The following is a 22,176-nucleotide window of genomic DNA, read 5'->3' as shown; positions in this document are numbered from 1 at the left end:
CCAGGGGGCAACCCCGGTGGCGCAGCAGTTTGGTGGCGCAGCGGTTTAGCGCCACCTGCAGCCCGGAGTGTGATCCTGGAGACCCGGGATCGAGTCCCACGTTGGGCTCCCTGCATGGAGCCTGCCTCTCCCTCTGCCTGTGTCTATGCATCTCTCTCTCTCTTTCTCTCTGTATCTCTCATGAATAAATAAAATCTTTAAAAAAAAAAAAAAAAAGAGGGATCCCTGGGTGGCACAGCGGTTTGGCGCCTGCCTTTGGCCCAGGGCGCGATCCTGGAGACCGGGATGGAATCCCACGTTGGGCTCCCAGTGCATGGAGCCTGCTTCTCCCTCTGCCTGTGTCTCTGCCTCTTTCTCTCTCTCTGTGTGACTATCATAAATAAATAAAAATTTTTTAAAAAATTAAAAAAAAAAAAAGAAATTTCTATCCAGTCATTAGCCGCCACTAAGCTAACCAAGCAGAAAATTCAGGAGGCACATATGACAAAATTTAGATAATTAGTCCAGGAAAATCATTAAACAACCACCAAAATCAATAAACAGCAACACCATGCCTAGGGAGGAGAAAGAAATCTCATTTCCAGAATTGACACATTTTATTTAAACATTATTCTTTTAACAAAAAATGATGAGACAAACTGTAGTACTCCAGAGTAAGGAGAGAAAGACTGCAAGAGGGCATCCTGGGCTGGGGTATTGGATCCCAAATGGGGTGAGGAGAACACGCATAAGGTGGAGGGGCTGGTGGTATCAGTGAGACATTGGTTATCAACAGGAAGACTGATCAAATAAGTAAATACATAAAATGGGAATCAGGTGTTTCACTGTGGGACAAGAGAGTTGCAAATATGGAATGGGAGAAAACTAGAATAAACCCCCTAATAAGCCCTGGGTAATGCTGAGAAGGTTGTGTGTCAGTGACATCTCAACACTGAGAGGAATGCCTACCACCTCAATCTTGGTTTCTAAAAACTATTTTCCACTAAAAGGAAACAGAATTCCTTCAAGAAATGGATTTTTTGCAGGGCTGGGGAACGGAAAGATGAACCCAGAACATCTTTTTGTGCTAAACAGTAAGTGCCCAAAGAATGATGGGGGCAGTCCAAAGGGCACAGAAGCAAGATTGAAAGAGCTCCCTCTGGCCAAATCTGGGACACCTTTAGCATCAAAATGAATGTTATGAATGGATTATAGCCCATTGCATAAAATAGGAAATCATGAGTCCATACTGATGTTCATTAATTAATTGAGTATTTGACATGGAATAAAGGTTTTACATAACTTTTAAATATTTTCTCACAAAATACTAACAACCAATGGGAAAAGCAATTTTGCAAAAAAGCCTGGCAGATACCACCCGAATCAAATGACCCTCGTGAACCTTGCTCATAATGGGACACGTCACACCATTGTCATTCTGTGTTATACCTGCCGAAGGTGCATGGCCTGAATCTAATCAAGAGAAAATAGAAGATAATCCCAAATTGAAGACATCTACAAAATAACTGGCTTGTGTTCTTCCAAGGTATCAGGGCTCCGTGAGAGTTGCAGGAAGATTGGGAAAGTGTTCCAGATTTAAGGAGACTAAAGAGATGAGAAAACTAAATGCAATGTGTGATTCTTAAATGGAGCTTTTTGCAAAACAGGCATTATTGGGAAGCTTGAATGGTGTCTGAGGATTGGGTAGTAGCAACACAAACATGTTAATTTTCTGACTTCCTCTGTTTTTCTCTAAAATTTTACTGGGGAATAATAATTGACATACATTCCTGCATAAATTCAAGATGTAAAGCACAATAGTTCGATTTACATATATTGTGAAAGGATTACCAAGTAGGTTTAGTTAAAATCCATCATCTCATGTGGATACAAAAAAAAAAAAAAGAAAAGAAAAGAAAAATTGTGAGAACTCCTAGGATTTGCTCTTTCAACAGCTTTCCCCTACATCACACAGCAGTGTTAGCTATAATCATCCTGGTGCACATGACATCCCTAGTGCTTCTTTATCTTGTGACGGGAAGCTTATAACTTTTGACTCCTTTTCCACCAATTTCTCCTCCCCTCGACTCCCGCCTCTGCTTACAAGTCTGATTTCTTTGTTTCTTTCTATGAGTTTGGTAGTTTTTGTTTTTAGATTCCACATTATCAGTGAGATCATACATTATTTGTCTTTTCTGTCTGACTTACTTCACTTAGCAGAGTGACTTCAAGACCCTTCCATGTTGTCACAAATGGTAGGATTTCCTCGTTTTTTATGGCTGAAGAATACTCCACTATATATATCTCACAACTTCTTTATTCCTCCAACCACCGATGGCCATTATTTCCATGTCTTGGCTGTTGCAAATAATGCTGCTGTAAACATAGGAGAGCAGATAATCTTCCTGAGTTGGTGTTTTTGTTTTCTTTGGAAATACTCCCAGAAATGGAAGTGCTGGACCATATGGTAGTCCTATTTTTAATTTTTTGATGAACTTCCATACTCTTTTCCATAGTAGCTGTCCTAATTTACATTCCCACCAACAGTACACAAGGGTTCCTCTTCCTCCACATCCACACCAACATTTATTACCCATCGCCTTGATCATGGCCATTCTGACAGACATGAGAGGATATCTCATTGTGGCTTTAACTTGCATTTCCCTAATGATTCGTGATGTTGAGCATTTTTTCATGTGCCTGTTGGCCATTCGTGTATCTTTGGGAAAATGTCTATTCAGATCCTTTGCACATTTTTAAATTTGATTATTATTTGTTGTCGTTTGCTATTGAGTTGTATGAATTTTATGTTTTGGGTATTAATACCTTAGCTGATACATGGTCTGCAAACAAATTTTTCCATTCTGTAGATTGTCTTTTTCACTTTGTTGATGGCTTCTTTTGTTGCATAGAAGCTTTTTAGTTGGGTATCATCCCATTTGTCTCTTGTTGCTTTTATTACTTGTGCTGACTTTCTATGACTTAAATGGTTATATTGAGATTATGTAGAATGTCCTTATTTGTAGGAATTAACACACAAGTATTTGAGGATGATGGATATAATGTCAGTTATGTACTTTCAAGCTGTTCAGGCATAAAAGCTTTTGTACTGTGTTTCTACTTTTCTGTAAGTTTGGAAGTACTTCAAAAAGAAAAAAATCTGACCCTTAAGGATCTACTTAACATAAGAATAGTAAGATTGTTATACTAAGAATATTTGATTTTGTTGTTTATCTGTGTGTGTGTGTTTGTATAACATCAAATCATTGCTGATGGCCTAGGATTTATGCTCCAATTCATTCTGCTCCTTGATCTACCACTTTTGACCTTTGTGGCTCAGTTGTAAGTTCAATATACTGTGTGTAAATCTCCATAGTTGATATGGCTATTATTTTTGTAAGATTTTTTAACTCTTTGAAATACAACTAATTTTTAGCTTTCCACTGTTCCTGGAGATTCAAGATTCAGGGACATAGGGTGTTCAGAATTTAAAAATAGAAGCTTATAAAATATCTGACTACGTGCAAGGACTTTCCTTTTCTATTCAAGTATAATTACTTCTATAATTATTTTTATTAACTTATTTCAAGTTTTTCTTCAAGTTTTTATTTAAATCCCAGTTAATATATACCATGTAATACTACTTTTGGCTGTAATACATTATTTTTTAAAGAAAATGTGGCACATTTTAATGAAATATTTCTCCTATGAATCATTAATCGAGCTACTATAAACTAGAAACAATGCTTGTTCCATATATACTACCTACTAGTTCTCTTGTCCTTTAAACTTTCCTGAAATTATTCCCAGCTATTAATCTGTGTTTATAAATAACAACACTCAGACAAACCAGACCCTAGGGATCCACTGCGACACACCTGCTGGTAGTGGGAGGGTAAAAGAGGTGCAGAAGGGCCGCTATTGGCTAAGGGTCTGCCTTGGGCTCGGGTCATGATCCTGGGATCCTGGGATGGAGCCCTGCATTGGGCTCCCTACTCTGTGGGGAGTCTCCTCTCCTTCTCCCTCTCCCTGTGCCTCTGCCCCTCCCTCCCATCCCCTGCTCTTGCTCTATTTCAAATAAATAAAAATAATCTTAAAAAAAAAAAAAAAAAAGAGGCTGCAGAAGCAAACAAGTGGAGAGGAGTGGGAGGGAAAGAACGTTTACAGTAACTCAGGCCTGGTCTTCTCCCGGCCTTCCCGGCTAGCCCACCCACCACAGACTAGCTGAGTGTCACTGGGTCGGGCCAGGTCATGAGCACTGGGGATCCTCGGATCAATCAGCCACATTCTGGGCTCTTCGAGGAGCCCTGAGTTCCGAGGGCCTGAGCCCTCTGCACTAAACATTTAAGCAGATTCTAATCGTTTCTACAAAAGCAGCCAAAATACAACGTGCTATCAAAGGGGAAAAAGCGCCGCCTGACAGCAACGTGGAGTCTTCTTTCACAGAAAAGGTGAGGTCTGAAGCCTCGGCTGCGGTTTGTCAGGAGAGGAGGGGGAGGGAATTACAAGCAAAAGCAAAGTTGCAGCCAAAGGCTGGGCTTGAGCGGGCTCACAGGGGGAAGGCTGAGCGCACAACGGAGCACTGTGTGGGAGTCTGCAGGGAGGGATGGGCTGAGCTCAGGCCAGAAAGGCCCATGTGGGCAGACCGGTTAAAAAAAGAAAACAGACGAAAAACAAACAGCAGCAGCAGCCCCCCCTGCGCGCTGTGCTAAGGAATTTGGACGTGAGGCTGCGGCCCAGCGGGGCTCTGTGCTTCTAGGGAGTGGGGGGGGTGTCTGACCCCCCACCCTGCACCCCACACCGCTAGCTCCCCCTTCACGGAGCTCCCTGCTCAAGGGATACCTCCTCCTCTTCAGCCCACCCCCAGGAAACAGCAAGCCCGGCACGTTCTAGCCCTTACCTGGCTTGCGGGTTCCTCGTGACACTCCCCGAATCCCCGGCCTACCCGCCTGCTGGCGGCCTGTCGCCCTGTCGCCCTGGTGGGTCAGCTCTGTGATAATAGAGACCTCGTTCCGTTCCTGCCGCGTCCCACCACCTGGCACTGCTGCCACCCAGAAAGTAAGCGCGCGGGCCTCGGATGAGCGAAGGGAATACACACCTGCCACCAATCTTGGTCTAAAGAACCCGGGAACCCACAATGCTCAGATTCTAGGATTCTTGGCCTCAGCGGCCAAGAGGCTCTCGGCACCCAGAGGGCTCTTCAGAACGAGGGACTTCCAAATGAGATGGCAAATCCCATCCTATGATCCTGTTTTGCTTTTTCCCCCCAGGGCTGGCGCATTATAACGGGAAGGCAGGATTTAAACAGTATCCTAATTTAGGGATGTTGGAACCCTAGACAAGGATTTCAACAGGGAAAGAGAATGAAGCTTCCATCTTTCCTTTAACATATTGTTCAGACCCAGAGGCTAGAATCATGAAGCTGGTGTTTTTCTGAATTCCCCTAAGCTCTCAAAATGGATAGACCATGCCCTACAGAACACTGGAGGTCTCAGTTTGAACACGCCATGCCACCTTCAGCATCTTGCGTGTGTGGCTCTAAAGGACAGGAGGGTCAGTTATGATGCAGAGGTGAATCATCGACAAGGTTCCTAGATAAGTATCTCTCCTGGGAGGTAGTTTCCTGAGCTTCCCCAGCTAGACACCCACGGGGGTTGGCAGAACCTAGAAACTTCTCAGACACGGGCTGATGGCTCGGGTCCTTAGCTTTCCCAAGCCACATGACTAAATATCACCTATGATCACAAGAGGAACAGACCATCTCAATGATCTGAAATCTAGTGGCCTTGTTTCCAGATCTTCCCAATTTGAAAACCAACCAATTTGCTCCACTTTCAGGCAACCGAAACCTTACATTATGGATATGCAAGGAAAATACAGTCGTGGTTCTATTGCCTGGCACATGGGTGATTATGAGAACACCGACCAGAGGAATTCCCAGGGAGCTGTCCTTGTCAGGCAGAGCACAGCAATGTTGCCAAGAGCGTCCAGATCACCTACGCTGCCCAAGCTGCCAGGAAAGGAGGAGGTACGATCATTTGCTTTTCTGAATCATCACAGAAAACATCAAATTACTTTAACATGAATTAGAGAATGTGATTTAGAAGTAATACGACTAGTAATCAGTTTTACAGCTCCTTTTAACTTATCAGAACATTTTGGAATTTAACAGTGATGTCATGTCCATACTGCGGGCAGGTATTATTCCTATTTTATAGCTAAATAAAACAAGAGGTTGTAGAGTTCAGTCCCTACAACTGCTGATTTCTCAAACGGGTAAACCTGGAGAAAAGGGCCATCTCCTTGATTTGCAAAACCTGAGAAAGCTCTCAGTGTGTGACTCAGAGGCAAATCTATAACCCCTGTCAAAACTCGTGCATGCTGGTTAGCAGAGTAAGAGCATACCACTCCACATTCAAGAGTTTCTCATTATTGTCTATAAAATCTTGAGCAGGTTGCATAACTTCCCTATATGGGTTTTCCAGAAGTAAAATGGGGAATTAGTATTTGTATTGAATATTTAATAAAGTGATGATGAGAATCAAGTAAAGAATGTGTAAGTATATACAAATCAATAACTATTTCCTGGATTCTTTTACAAATTCCCACAGCAAAATGCACTTTGTAGTCATCCAGTATTTCAATATTGACTATGACTACATGCTGGAAAGGGAATGGGATAGCTTGGTTTAATTCAGAGATTCCTATTTCCTACATGAGAAGTCTCCTTGCTCCATCCAAGAATCGTGCCAACTCCCTAGAATATTGCTTGCCCTCTGTCACCAGAGATCTGATTCATTAGCAATTAATTATATCTATTTGAAGCAGTCTGGGAGGGAGCCATGGAAGTCCTCCTTGGTAGGTCTTGACCCCAGAGGCACTTTGTATTTTTTTAAAAAGGGAGCAGTTCAGCTGCTAACATTCCTCTGTGGTCTGATTTTTGGGCTGGGTCCAAATGAAATGATTTATTGCAATGTGTGTGGAGCAGGCTTGGGCTAGTTACTTTCCATCACTGAACTAATTTTGTGTAGGATTAGAGCAATCATAGATTAAATGATCCCAAATGCCCCCTTCTATCATTCGCCTAAACCCAACTGAGATATTTTTGTGCATTAAAAAAAAATCTGTTAAAAGACTCTTCAGTTTGGAATCATTTCAAATTTATAGAAGAGATGCAAGAACAGTACAAAGTGAACTCTGATATTCTTCACTCAGAACAGCCAGTTCATTTGCATTAATGTTTTCTTTCTAAATGTGTGTGTACGCATATATACACACAAACACACACATATACACATTTTTTTTCCAAATCGTTTATTTTTTTATTTATTTATGATAGTCACAGAGAGAGAGAGAGAGAGAGAGAGAGAGAGAAGCAGAGACATAGGCAGAGGGAGAAGCAGGCTCCATGCACCGGGAGCCTGATGTGGGATTCGATCTCGGGTCTCCAGGATCGTGCCCTGGGCCAAAGGCAGGCGCCAAACCGCTGCGCCACCCAGGGATCCCATCCAAATCGTTTGAGAGCAAATTGCAGACATGATTCTTCTTTACATTTCAACATTTCAGGGTGTATTCCTAAGAACAAAAATGTTCTCTCATATAACCACAATACAATGATAATATCCAGGGAATTTAACACTGATATGATATTATTACCTATAGCTCATAATCAAATTTTATTGATTGACCCAATACTGTCCTTTGTATTTTCTCCTTATCCAGGATCCAATCTAGACTATGTATTATATTTAGTCCTCGTGTCTCTTCAGTCTCCTTCAATTTAGAATAGTTCCTCAGTCTTGGTCTTTTATAACACTGACACCTTTGAAGAGTATAGACCAGTTCCATAGAATATCTCTTAATTTAGGTTTATCTGATGTTTTCTCATGAGTAGATTCAGGCTATGTGTTTTGGCAGGAATCTTAGCTAAGCCATATCGTGTCACTCTCAACGCATCATATCAGAGGCACCTGAGGTCAGTTTAACTCCCTGATGGTTAATTGAGCACTTGCTCACATGTTTTCCCTTCCAGAGATCGACAAAATACTGTATCATCCAAAGAGACATCTCTCTTTTCATACACTCGGCTTTCTTCTAAGTTTCTAGATACATATTAGGAACTTTTTCTCTAAGTTCATTTTTCGGACCATCCCACAGGATGCTTGTGGGTGATACTTCAGTAAGTAGTCAAGCCTGCCCCGCTGTAATAGAACTCTTCATGGAAAATAACTTGAAGCAACTGTTCTTACAGGTTCCAAAGCAAATACAATGTGTGTAAAGCCTCCAACACAATGTTTTACACCAGCCACCAACGAGTGGCTGCCACGACTATACTTACCTGGGACGCCAGCACATTTTCCATTCCTATGCTGTAAGAATCCAAACCACACACAGAAAGCAGCCTCAATAGAGTGAATAGTGATTCGATGGAGTTGGGAGAGATCTGTGGGAAATCCTTCTCATTGAAGACATGTGGTTGAAAGTGGGGATATAGTCCCATTCTTGAGTTTGGACCTTATAAACCTAAGGTTTGGAGCTTATTAATCACAGTGTTTCTAAAAGTGCGATTTATGTTTAACAGTGTGTATTCTTCTTGTATTCATTCGTCCTAAACAACATGCTCACAAATCCTGTACATTTCTAAACTACTTCTTCCACTGTATTTCCCCCAAATCTCTCTTTTGTAAAGTCCTATCTTCTAGTCTATGTTATTGTCCCTTCTTGATTTTTGGTTCACTTTTCCCCCCACCTAAATAATGGCCACTTAAGTGTTGTCAAGTTTACGCGTATGCCAGATACTTTTAACACCGTCCGTTCCCACCCGGTTCCTTGGCTTGCAGAGGTTCTCGCTGCCTCCTTTCATGCCGAGGCGCGCACTGGTGCATCCATCCTTCCCCTCACCGTCCATTCACTCACCTCGAGTCCAAAGGCAGTAATTCTCAAATTCTAACATGCTTATCAATCACGTAGGGATCCAGTGAAAGGGCAGGTCCCGATTCAGCTGGATCCATGTCCCTGCGGAACCCCCAGGCAAAGCGGGGTCCCGGGGCAGCACCTGGGTGGCAGCGCCCTGGAGGGCCGGACACGGGATTGCAGTCGGAGCCCGAACAGGGGGGCCTGGGCAGGGGCCTGGGCAGGGGCAGGGGCCTGGGCCGGGGCCGGGGCCGGGGCAGGGGCCGGGGCAGGGGCAGGGGCACGGGCGGCGGCTCACTCCCCGGGCGGGCTTCCCAACCAAGTGACCGTAGGACGCTTTGATCCTGGAGGGACTTGACGGATCGGCGCCGCCTGATGCCGCAGGGAGGGGGCTCCAGGCGTTTGCGTGACTCAGGGCGAAATGAGGGGTTGAAAGAAGGCGAGAGAGGGGGGGAGGTGATGCCCTGGCGCCCCGGGACCCCCGGAGCCCCCCGCCCCGCCCCCGCCCCCGCCCCCGGGAAAGCGCGGAGGCGCCAGGGAGGCCTGGGGCTGCGGATCCACAGCTCGCAGCGAGGCGGGCGCGCGGCCCGGGGGCGCGGGGGCTCGCTCGGCCGGGGGCCTCCTGCCGCCATCCCGGGGCTCGGCCCTCACTGCCGCCCTCCCTGTGCCCGCCGGGGGTGCTCGCCGCCGAGGCCGGAAGAGCGCGGCCGGCACGTGGGCCGTCGGGGGGGCGGCGGGGCCGCCACGAGGCCGGAGCCCGGAGGTGGAGCGCGAGGCCGGAGCCCGAGGGCAGGAGCCTGAAGGTGGAGCCTGAAGGTGGAGCCTGAAGCCAGAGCCAGAGGCCGGAGCCCGGAGGTGGAGCCCGAGCCCGGAGCCCAGAGATGGAGCCCGAATGTGGAGCCCAAAGCCGAGAGCCCGAAGGTGGAGCCTGTAGCCCGAGCCCGAGGCCGGAGCCCGGAGGTGGAGCCCGGACAGAGGCGGAGCCCGGAGGTGGAGCCCGAGGCCGGAGCCCAGAGATGGAGCCCGGAGGTGGAGGCCGGAGGTGGAGGCCGGAGGCGGAGCCCGGACGGAGGCGGAGCCCGGGGCCTTCTGGCGGTGGAAGCCCCTCCCCGCCGGGCCTCTGTCTCCAGCCGTTCAAGCTGCTCATTTACAGGCTTCGCTCCCAGAGCTCCGCCCGCGGCTGCGCGGAGGCGGGTGGGTGGGAGAGGCCCGGCGGGGGTGGGGGGGGCGCTGGGGCAGGCCAAGCCCACCACCCACGCGTGCACACACCCACGCGTGCGCGCACACACACGCACGCACACGCATGCACACGCCTGCACGCTCGTTCCCGGCCCAGGACAGGACTGGCACGGAGGAGGCCAGGCCCAGCACACGCGCACACACGCACGCACAGCCCCCGGCCCGGGACAGGAGGACAGGACGGGAGGACGGGGCTGTGGGTGAGAGGGTCCGTGAGGGCTGCGCGGCCACAGGAGCGCCCGACCCCGCGGGGAGCTCCCGGACCGCCCCCCCCCCCCCGGGCGCCGCCTGTGGCCTTCCGCGGCGGGTCTCCGCCAAGCCCGAGGTCAGCGGCGAGGCCCCGCAGCCCCGCAGCCCCGCAGCCCCGCACCCCGCGGGGAGAGCACCGCGTCCGGCCGGCCGGCAGGAGGCGCTGTGCCGCGGCCGTCCGCACCCCCGGGGGCCCCGTCCCCCTGGAGCAGCGGTTAGGGCCCCCGCTCCACGGCCGGGATAACCCCCCGAGGCCAGAGAGGTCGAGGAATTCGTCCGGGGTCACACAGCTGGCAGGCAGCCCGAGGCGGGACTCGAACCCAGGCAGGCGCCCCAAGACCCGGCCCGCGTCTGGGGCGCGGCCACGCTAACCGGCGGCGTCTCCAGCAGGGCCCCCGGGGCGCGGGGTGATGGCCCGCTCACGTGGTCGTGGGGGAGCACGGAGGTCAGCGGGACCCCAAGAGGTCACTTTGCTGAGTGGTCGGCGGCAGTCGGCCCCCAAGTAGAAGCAGCGTTTTGTCACTTCCCCGAACCTTCACCTGCTCGCTGGAAACCAGGTCCTAACAACACCTGACGCTGGAGCCTGTGGTGAGCACCCTACCCTCCCTTCCGGCCACCAGGGGCGCCCCTCTGTCTTCCACCGGTGGGGGGGTCCCCAGGTAGCTGGCTCGGGCCCAGATGCCATCGGGGTGCTTTGTCGTAACTCTGCGCCCCCTTCCACACCTGCGCCCTCAGCTCGGACTTTTTCCACCAATATCCTGTGCACTTGGACGGTGCCCAGCACCCGGGATTTGTTGGATGCACGAGTGGATGGATAAGGATTAAAGGAGGTGATGTTTCAACCAAGCTTTAAAAAATATCTTCACAGCAACTTCCACAATTGGGGTTTGATCCGCGTACCTGGGTGCCAAGGCCTAACCAAGTTAGACACATAAAGTAACCATCACGGTACCTGTCTCACTCAGGTGTCAAAACTGGGTCAAAACTGTCCCGGCACCAAGGAGTGAAAAAAGCAACGTGGGGTGTATGTGTGTTTAAATTCTTTATCAATGGCATGATTTTGAAGCTGCTTGAGGGAATATGGAAAACGCTTTTGAAATTTTCATTTAATCCAGAAAGGAGTTTGAAATACCTAATGTTACTTCCCCCTACAGTCCTAATTATGACAACATAATTCAGTATGGTATTATGTATGTTACAAAGTTCTACTTAAAACCTTTTTACCCCGAGACTATAGATATATGATCTCATCCTTTACATAGCAAATATTATATAATGCCCTTTACTTTCCTAAAATAAAATTCATAAATAACCTCCTTACACACGTAATTCAAACAAACCAATATAATGCCCTACATGTACTATTTAAAAAATAACATTAAAATGTATTTTAACAGGGAGACATTGAAACACTAGAAATAAAATGAAGCAGGCAGAGGCTTGCATCTATATATAGTCTCCATGAATGCTACTTATAAATGAAGACAGATAAAGGGATGACTTAAATTCTAGTACAGTAGCTGTTGTTAATGTTGCCTTCCAAATTTATGTTAATTCCTGTAAAAATTCTGAATCTTACAAAGTACAATCTTCCTTCGATTTATAAACCGGCGGCATTCTTGGAAAATTCGCATATATTAAAATCATGTGAAAAACACATTGGGCTTTTAGGCAAAGCAGAATTAAATTCTTTGCTTAGATAATTATCAGGTTTTTCACCCATATGAATGTCCAACAGAACATTTAAAAGTCATGCAAGGGATCCCTGGGTGGTGCAGCGGTTTGGCGCCTGCCTTTGGCCCAGGGCGTGATCCTGGAGACCCGGGATCGAATCCCACATCAGGCTCCTGGTGCATGGGGCCTGCTTCTCCTTCTGCCTGTGTCTCTGCCTCTCTCTCTCTCTCTCTGTGACTATCATAATAAATAAATAAATAAATATTTAAAAAAATAAAAAATAAAAATAAAAGTCATGCAAGAGGTGGGACATTTCCTCATTCCAAGGGGGTGGGTTGGGGGGGGGGGTCCCATACATTACATTTCTTTTATCAGCCTCAGCCCCCATCTGCTGTGTGCCAGTAACTCTCACCCACCATCATGCTAACCAAAAATGTCCCTACATTCCCAAAACATCCCTGAAAATCACTGACATATTTAACGATTTGTTTCTGCATGAATTAGTGGAAATAAGACCTCTAAGTTTTTACGAACTAGATTAAATGTAACAAATCACATGCAGTACCAGAAAAATGTTCAAGGTAAATTCAAAAGGTTTATTGCACCAAATGCCACAGAAAAATGGATCAAAATAATACATGAACAAGTTTTAAGAAAAGATTTCTATACATTGGCATTGATATCTATTTACCTGATCAAAAATATAAAGTCCTATCAATTTGTCTTACTGGAGCTTCAATAGTAACAAATCCCAGAATTTTCTCCTTTTAAACACCACTTAAATTTAAGCATATTGCAATCTTGCTTCCAAGATATGTGGTCACCAAAATTTCGATATTTAAAAATTAACACTCAGAGGGGGCTGCTTGATTTAGGTGAAAATTATATTAAAATATCCCCTCCCCCACAGCACAATAAAAAAACAAACGGTTCACATTTACCAAGAGAAGCTAAAGACTTTTTCAATTTAATGGTGAAAGTATGCATGAACAAAATACTTTCAAAAGTACATATTAGTGGGAAAACCCAGACATTTAAAAGAATTTTAGGGTCACTTTATATTCTTTACTTTTATGTACAACCAATTCTAGTGAAGAACCTAAAAAGCTACAGACTAAATTTTTTATAAAATATCAGGACCTAATTATAAGAGCCTAAACAGCAGTTTAGTATCACTTAGCAAGCGGGGACTTTCCTCCCTCCAAAAAAGTTACTTTTGAAAAATACGGTAAGTTTAAAAAGTTGTGATGTGTAAACGGCAGTTCCATGGGATGTGAAAAGATTATAGTTACTTTTATTAAAAAACAGCACACTTCAGAAAAATGGATTGAAGCCTGTACAAAAAGCTATTTAACACTGATAAAAATAAAATACTTTGGAATTATGCACAAGTATGGAAGCTACATTTTAAATTTTCATTGTCATGTTTAAACATACACAATTATCTTTACATTCATATCACTCATCAATTAAAAATAAAACTGCAACATGCTAGAAAGAGGTCCATCACAGTAACATTTACACACTTCTGCTCTGTCATGCCTCACTAGCTTGCTTAAAAAAGCAAGATGCTACAAAAGTTACACTCAACAGGTAAGACTTAAAAGTTGAAGAAACCCTAAAGGTGGAATCCTGTCAACTGAGGTAGTAGTTTCTTTTTTGTTGTTGTTTTTTTAATTTTAATTTTTTTCTTGAGGTGGGCATTGGGGGGGAGGGGATCCCTTTCTTGCCTCTTGGGCTGAGACAGAATGAAGCCACCTGGTGGTGTGAGTGGGTGTATCTCAACGCAATTCCATGAGTTTTTTTTTTTTCCTTTTCCACTTTTGGTAAGAGGTTGAATTTAAGACAAACAAAACTTGAGTGTTATTTAAAGGAGGATTATAAAAGAGCAGCAACATTCTTGGTCTGTTTTTGTAGGCAATAGATGTGAGGATTAGGTTCTGACTGGAATCCTGAGTGTCACTGGGACAACCCCCCCACCCCCCCATGTGACCCACCTGGAGTTTTCCAACAGACATTTTCCAAGAGAGAGTTTTAGAACAGTAGATTCAGAGGCAAATTACGTTTTCTCAGGCTTTGAGAGGACTGAGCTAAATTTTCATGTATGGAGTTTAGAATCAGCCATTTAAAGCTCAATTTCCCCCTATGTGGGTCTAATTTTCAACATTTTGAATGAAACTAGTTTTGTATCTAATTATTTTCTATGAATCCCTGGAAAGTGGTGAATGAGGGAAAGTGCTCAAAATGTGTAAACAAGGAAAAGGGAAAGAGATGAGGGGAATGCTCTAAACTGGTACAGATGGGAATGATGTAACATCAGCGATTATAATTTATTCACACATAACGAGAAACAAATGATGATGAGCTGAGCCACAGGTGAGGTCCATTCTCTGTGTCTGTGTAACATAACAGCAAGCAGTGATGCCATGGAACTAGGGACTTTAAAACACCAAACCCAGATTTTAGACAAAGGAAATAGGATAAACATAAAAAGGATAGGAAACTTCAATCTTGTAAAAGACAGACATAAGATAAAAATTAAAGATCTTAAAAGCCTTAATGCACCCACTTACATTTCACATCATAGAGAGAGAGAAGGAAGGCAGCAGTTCTAACCTATTCCTAAAGAATTATTAAACCTAATTTTCTCCACTGGTACTGCTGCTATCCTCTTTCAAACAAACAACTCGCATTTGTAAAAGAATAAACAAACTTATGTGACGTGGTGCTTAGAATCAGGATTTTCTCAAATAAAAAATCTGAAGTCATTCTAACCCCTAAAAGGGAAGTTACTTCATAATCTTAGGTATAAAAGGATATATGAGGAGGACTGGAACTAATTCACATAGCAGTGAAAGGAAATCAGAGCCTGGTTATAAGCAACTGTACTCAGTATCTGTAAGGTGTTAACAATGTTCTGATTTGCGAGATTAGCGCCAGTCCTTTCATGATCTAGTTTTTAAGTGTTTTCCTTTACCTTGGATGTCAGTACCTGGTCTGACAGGGTCAGAGGTCACAGCCAGTAAACTAAGTAAAGTTTATTTTAACCTTTAACCAAAAACTAAGGTTTCTTAAAAAGTGAACTATGCTAATAAGCAATCCTTCATTTTGGCAGATTTTGTAATGGGTAAGTTAATTTCTGGAGAGGTGTTTTGAAAAGGATTCAGGGATTAGAAGGCACAGAGATGATAATGTAAAAATTGAGATAATTTATGGATTGTTGGTAAATGTACAAACTAATTCATTAGTCATCCTGAACTGCTGCAGGTTCATTTTCCGCCAGGCCAGCTATGCCTTTGAAACTACAAATAGTCATTTGTATTAACTATTAGAGGAAGAAAGTGGCTTCGGCTGGAAGAATTTAGCAACAGAAACACTCTTGAGCTTATAGAAATAACTTTGGTAAATGGCCTCGCTTATAAAGGCTGCTGAAAGCTCTAACGTATGAGGATAAAACATATGGTATCAGACTGTGCACTCTGCTGCTCTGAACTACATCTTGATGAGATGAAGATGCTACATTGATTCCTGGGTTTATTGCACCAACACTCCGTCTCTAACCTACCTGTGGCTGCATCTGCAACAAGGTAAACTCCAAGATGATGTGGAAGTGAGTCCCTAAAGCACCCTCTGCCCAACGGTGGATCCTCTTTCCTGTTTTATGTCAGGCAGTAATTCCTACAGCCATCAGGGCGGAAGATGGCACAATGTGGCTTGCCTGCTTTTACCTTCTGTAAAAAACAAACTCTGCCCTGGAATCCCAGTCCCTTGTTCTGTCTTCTTAGAATAACAAATTGTGCTTTCTCCACTTTGGAGAGCTCCTGCTTAAACTCTGAAACACTGTCCTACCAGAATGGTATGTACACTGGTTACCCCTGCTCCCAAGTCACCTGTTGTTTTGCCCAAACACACAAGGCCATCTGTACCAACAGCTTTGTGTTTAGTGTAGTGTTTATGTCTCCTCCTACCAAAAAGGTCACTCTCTCTGTTGATTCCTGGGTAACAAAAGGCCAAAAAAGTATTCACGAAAAACACAAATGCCATTATGTCAAGTAAACCTAAGTCGTCCAACGAGGCATCCACTTGAAAGCAAGAAAACAAAACAAAACAAAGCGGAGGAATGACTTATTTCTGTTTGCTCTTCTCATGCTTTTGACGTCACAAAGAGCTTATTCTTTTCACTTTCAGTTGAGAATCTGATTTTTTTTTTCTTCCAAGGAAGAACTGTCCTGAGCTTTAGCTTATAAGAGTATTTGAGCGACGTAAGGAGAATGAGTACTGGCAATAGCTGTCAACAGAGGCAGGTCATTTGATTCAATCCTGAAGAGTGAAAAAAGAAAAGAATATTAAAGTAGCATGACTTTACTGGAAAGTGTTACTGCTAGGTACTCAGCTTGCCAGATCATTGCTTAAAACTAACAACAAATTAAGAGACGGAAAGATGCTAAACTCGCTCTTTCAATGTAACCTCCCAGGGGCCACTGACCGAAGACAGAGAAAGATGCAGGTGTGCTACGTGTGGGAGGGGGAGACACAAAGCTGTTCTCACCACAGAGGTTGCCCAGTTTGAAGCCCCAAACTTTTCTATACTGCCTGACAAGCTCATTGGGCCGTACCTGAACATCACCTCCAGTGTCTCCTCATTCTAGTCCACACTCCTGAACATGTGCTAAGATTCTGTACCTAGGCTCGAATCAGGCTTAGGACAATGGTGAAGGTGGGAGTTTTTTTTTAAAGACTTGGGGATGTGTTCAACAGGTTATACAATTTAGATCCTCACTAAGCATCTGAGCTACAACATTCTGAGAGCAAAGTGACACTAATAGATACTGAGTCAAGAGACACCATAGTATCAAATGGACGTAGCTCTGGCTGCCTCTTTTCTAGCAGGGGCGGATGCAGCATGGTCACTGGCTAAATGCTGCCAAATGTCCTGAAAAAAATTAGGACTGCTTCAGTCCATGGAATATGTCCTATTTTTTCCCTTGAATTCCAAAAATGAAAAATCAAAAATAAAATTTAAAAAGGTAGCTGGCATTACTTCATGGAATTTTCAATGCTTTCTCCAGTAACGCTGCCTACAGATCTCCTTTCAAGATAGATAAGAAGTTCTTCAGTATCTTTTGTGCTGCTAGCTCTGACGAGGAGAGGAAGGGGCTAGAGTGAGGCTGGATGTGACCACCACTAATAATGCACGAAGAGGACCGAGAGACAAGGAGGGTAACTAAATCCTTATGATCCTTCTAACAGTGTTAGAAGTTGGGGGCCAGGTAAAGATCTTGGAAATGTGCAGCACACATCTGGCAGTGGGAAACCTGGTGATGCAGGACTCAGATCTGAAGCTGGTAAAGAGTTCTAAACAACAGCTCAGAACGACAACAACAGGGACAAGGATGCATTTCAAGTTAACTGCAAAAGCAAATGCCTCAAAAGGGAAAAACCTTTTCTGAATAAAGTATGGGGAAAAAAAATCTATGACACATGACAGGAAATGCCAAGAGCCAAACAATACAGTAAGTCATATCCTGGGTGTGAAAGATGAAAAGTCTGAGAAGAATGCAACGGCCTGAGTCTTGAAATAATATTTTGATTAGCAGGCTTGATAGGGAATTTCAAGGTTGATATTATATACACAGTATTTTCTTGCTCCAAATTAGGGGAATCATCACCACAGGTAAGGGGGTCAATTCACCCTAGACACAATGTCTTTTTGTTAGTTCTCTGTTGAAAAATTAGGCAGAGAGAAACACAAGTTAGAATTTCTTCTCTGAGAGAAATCATGGCAAAGGCCCAACCCTCTGGAAGATAAGCTATGGCATCAGTAACAGTCTCCTCTTCCAAGGGGCTTCTATTGAAGGAGGGGAAAGTACCATCACCCTGCAGAAAGGCAGGTGGCCCCTAAAAGTCCAGGAGAACGCCTTTCTTGTCTCCTCCAGGAAGCAAAATGTTAAACACAAGCTCTGCTGCATGTCTGACAGGTTGTGCCTTCAACATCTTACCGAAATTACTAGAAACGGTAGAAACGGGCAGCAGAATGGAACTAAATTTTTCATATTGAAGCACAAAATAATCCAGGGAGCAGACCAATGTAAAATACCACTAGCTTAGAGTTCTGCATTTGTTTCTGGGTTTGGAACTCCAGTATCAGAGATACGAAGATGGGAAGCAGCAGAGGCACACATGTGATGACTTCAATGGGTCACGGAGGCCCACGGGTTCTGGGTGAGACAGGCTAAGTGGGTCAGTCAGTGGGTGCGGTGTTCGGGTCAGTCCTATCTCAGGGAGAAACAGTAGCACTTCACAGAACTTACCCCAGTACCACACCTAATTCTTTCACATGGACGCGTGTGTGTCCACGAAGATATTCAGACAGCATCTTACTTTTAAGGTACATCTCCTGTAGTCTATCTTCAAGATGCATGATGCACTGTGAAGCCAATAACATTCACAATGAGGGCCAGGATTCAAATCTCTACCAATATTCTAAGAGCTGGAATTCTCTTAATTCATTTCTAAGGACATAGCTATAATCTCATTTCTTCCCCATACACTTAAAAATTTATATAAACCATATCAAACTACTGGTAGGTATAAGAAAAGGGTTTTATAAAACAACAGTTTACTTTTTCTAATGACTATTAAGATTTTCATATATATCTGCTAGTCTTTTTTAAAAAAACATTTTTTAACATAGCTGAAATCATTCTGTACGTGCAATTATTTCTTACTTTTTAAAAACTTTGTAATAATCCTTTCCCCAGGTTAATATTTTTATCAATGTAATTTTTATCATTAAATAATTTTGAAAATGTGAATTACCATTATTTACTTATCCACATGGCAATCTAAATTTTTGCTATTATAAATAATTTATTAGAGAAAGAACATCGTTGTTGTTTTCCTATAGCTCACATTCTTTTGGCAAATACATCCCCAACAGTAAAGTGAATGGAACAAGGTTACTTCACTTTTTTTTTTTTCTCAAGAGTATATTTTAACTGGGTCTTTAGTAACAATAAAGAAAAGGCAATTATTCTCAGGACATCTCTACCCTTGGAATTGTGTCCAACTTCATTTTTTAGAGAATAGCAACCATCTGTGTCTTTCACCAGAGGCAAATGCTTTTGCATTTGGCAGGCAGAGCCATCCAAGCATCTTCAGTAAGACACCTGATGGCTTTGGCAAGGGTAATTCCATCATACATAATTTTCTTCTAGACCATTACGCCTGTTATTTTCAAGGTAAAAAGATTAACAGATGCATTTGAAAATGTTGATCTTGACCATCTGGGCTGATCAGTGACATGGAAAAAGTATCTATTTGAGATCTTTTCAGTTTTTCATTGGCTTAAAATCTTAAATGCAGTGTGTTGAGTGGATGAAAAAACAACTGGTAAGTGACTAAGAGTAATAATCAAAGGGAGGAGGATTTCACCAATTCTCATGAAAATGTTCCTCCAAGTAAACAGTTAAGTGGTAAAGAATCTCCTGGTAAGTTTCAGTTCCTTATGGAGTAAATACAAAGTTTTTAATAAGAGTGTTATAAAATATTAAAAAGAACATTCACATTACATGGCATCCTTTGTTTTAAATGGTTAATTTACAGTGTTTTCATAGTCTCCATGAAAACTGTATGTTGTAATATGGAAATAAAGAGAACATTGGTCTATATGGAACTTGAAATCAAATCATTTAGAACTTTTTTTTATAAAAGGTTTGATTATTATTAGAACTGCTTTGGGTTTTGCCCTCCTCTTTCTGGGATTTTATTCCTGAGATGAATTTCTTTAATTTTTAACTTCTGAAATTTTAAATAGCTACTTTCTCCTCATACTGACGGCTCTAATAGTCATTTACTCATGTGTTCCATTCAAGTGATTTTTAAGGAGAATTTTAAACTGCAGATGAAATTTTCTTTGACCTCGATTTTGTCAGGTTAAATAAGTCATTCGTACTATTAAGTGGTTAAACATACTTATGTACAAATGAAGTAAAAAGAATTAGCTACAGTAATTTATTGCTTGAATAACTAAGATGTCAGATATGATAAGAGCTATGTATTACAGGATAAAATATGAAAGTTTGGTGTATGCTTATAACAGTTAAAAAAAAGTATAAAATCTAATATAGCTTTCTTTCCTTACAGAAAAAGAAGCTTCAGCCTCTAAATCAGCATGATGCAGCCTGCTATTAGGAAGAAAAACTGCCTGCAAATAATAGAACAAAAGTAAGGTCCTCATAACCCATAAGTGCTTCTCACATTACCTGGCTAGGACAGAGGTCCTGCAAGAGTCCAAATAAAGATTTTGGTAGCTAGTAATATTATTTCATGAAACTAATTATTATTACCAATCACACAAATAGTAGCTGTTTCCTGAGAACTCATAACATGTGATGCTATTCCAAGTGCTTTACCTGAATTTCATTTTCATAACCATACGAGATGAGCTCTATCATTTCCTCAGCTCTATAGATGTAGGTATTGAGGCTCTGAGAAGTCACACAGTTAGCAAGTAGCAGAGCTTGGATTTGACCCTGACTACCGGACTCTAAGGGCCATGCCACAGCCACTGCTGTACGCTGGCTGTTACAGTAGTATCTCATAGCAGCAGGGTGCTTTGCCAGTATTTTAAAAAGCAGAGTCTCAGACCTAACTTTCAGAGGATTCTCACACAGTGCTTGTTATAAATGGGTACTATCTTCGTTTTACAAGTGAGAAAGCTGAGGTTCAGAGACACTCAGGATTGTCCACTGTCACATGACTCATCATCGATGGCAAGGCCTAGACTTTAACCCAGTTGCACTGAGGGGCCTCCCTATGATGCCACACTGCCACAAGTTAGATGATAACCACACAGTATTTCAAATTACCTTCCTGAAGGCCATCAAAGTCTTGACCTTCTGAGGAATGTGGTATAAGTGCAAGTCATAAGGACTCAGGAAACTTACCCCTCCATCCATAATTACTGTAGGTGATTAATATTCAGGCTTCTACTCTGCTATTACATAGCTCTGTATCTTTTGTGGAGGACAGAAGAGAGGAAAGAGATGCTGTGGTGTGGGGGCAGATTGCAGAGGGCAACTAAGTGCAGGGGAAACGAGCAGGGAAGGTGGGCACTCTTTTACCTCAGTGCAAATCCCCAAGGTCAGCTCACTTAGGCTTCTGCTAGCTATCTGCCCTTAAGCCTCTCTTCCACTTTTGAGACCTTTCTCCCTCCCTCTCAAAATGTATTTTCTCTCAGTCTCTCTGCACACACACACACATACTGAGAAGTGTCTGTTTTATATATTCATTCCAACGCCTGGGGGAGAGCTGTTAATCAGTTTCTAGGAGTTTATGGGCTCTATTTGCTTTGTTTAATATAATGTTATGAAGTCGATTTTAAAATCCCATTTGAAAAGGAACTGATACCATCTTTTATGGGTACAGTACTTCAAAATTTTAAGTATTTATACAAATGATATTCCATTTTATCCTGAACACTTTTGTGAGAATGGTCCCTGAGCAAAAGGAACAACAATCCCTTCAGAAACTGGCTTGCTTGATGTCCATCCAATAAAGGAAAACTAATAATGAGTTCTCCAAAGGAAGATTTTAAATTTCCTTTTATGCTTGATCCCTTCCCCATACCTTATTTCCTTTACCATACACCTCATTCAAAAAGATTTTAGTGTCACTGTGTGTTGTTTCATTACAGAGCTACTGTTACCGAAATCTATCCTGTTTGCTGGTTTTATGTTGCACGTTCTATTTTTATTTATGCTAACGTCCAATTATACTAAAAACAAAACATTTGAGTTTGTGATATTATATTCAAAGTATTGTTAGAAGTGTTTTTTTTTTTTTTTAACTGTATTTCTTTGGTGATATGAGAACAAGTACTTACAAAATCAGCCGGGAGGTGAAGCTTGTAAAGCTGTAAAATGGAGTGAAGTAAACTGGACACCTGACTCGAGACCAAGACATCCTGGCCCAGTTTCATGCTGTCCGTCACTTTCCTCTGACTTGTGGCTACCTGGACACTCCACTTATCCGTGTCTGCAATAATACAGACAGCTTCGGCTATCGGCTCGTCAAGCACTGGATGCTGTAAGACAAACATGGGGGGTCAATGTTCCACAG

General features: G+C 43.3%; 2 protein-coding genes across 7 annotated transcripts in view; one reads left to right on the top strand and one right to left on the bottom strand.

Moving 5' to 3' along the window:
- Positions 1 to 20,388, top strand: part of C15H4orf45 (chromosome 15 C4orf45 homolog) — a 98,438-nt gene extending 78,050 nt beyond the window's left edge. Inside the window, exons 4-5 of one of the 2 annotated variants that reach the window (XM_038559119.1) lie at positions 5,818 to 6,007; positions 20,200 to 20,388. In XM_038559119.1, coding sequence (XP_038415047.1) covers positions 5,818 to 6,007; positions 20,200 to 20,247 — 238 coding nt within the window. In that variant the 3' untranslated portion in view covers positions 20,248 to 20,388. Of the gene's footprint in view, positions 1 to 5,817; positions 6,008 to 8,230; positions 8,471 to 20,199 lie in introns of those variants that run through there. The other variant, XM_038559120.1, reaches the window with a different exon arrangement.
- FNIP2 (folliculin interacting protein 2) overlaps positions 12,630 to 22,176 on the bottom strand; it is a 132,428-nt gene continuing 122,881 nt past the window's right edge. For all 5 annotated transcript variants that reach the window (XM_038559116.1, XM_038559115.1, XM_038559118.1 and 2 more), the window contains 3 exons: positions 21,941 to 22,141; positions 18,366 to 18,481; positions 12,630 to 16,374 (listed from right to left, as the gene is read on the bottom strand). In XM_038559116.1, coding sequence (XP_038415044.1) covers positions 16,296 to 16,374; positions 18,366 to 18,481; positions 21,941 to 22,141 — 396 coding nt within the window. In that variant the 3' untranslated portion in view covers positions 12,630 to 16,295. The remainder of the gene's footprint in view (positions 16,375 to 18,365; positions 18,482 to 21,940; positions 22,142 to 22,176) is intronic.

Source organism: Canis lupus, chromosome 15 (assembly GCF_011100685.1).
Source record: "Canis lupus familiaris isolate Mischka breed German Shepherd chromosome 15, alternate assembly UU_Cfam_GSD_1.0, whole genome shotgun sequence".
Classification (NCBI taxonomy): Eukaryota; Metazoa; Chordata; class Mammalia; order Carnivora; family Canidae; genus Canis; species Canis lupus.
The sequence above is the reverse complement of the archived record's forward strand: the minus strand, read 5'-3'. Positions and strand labels throughout refer to the sequence as shown.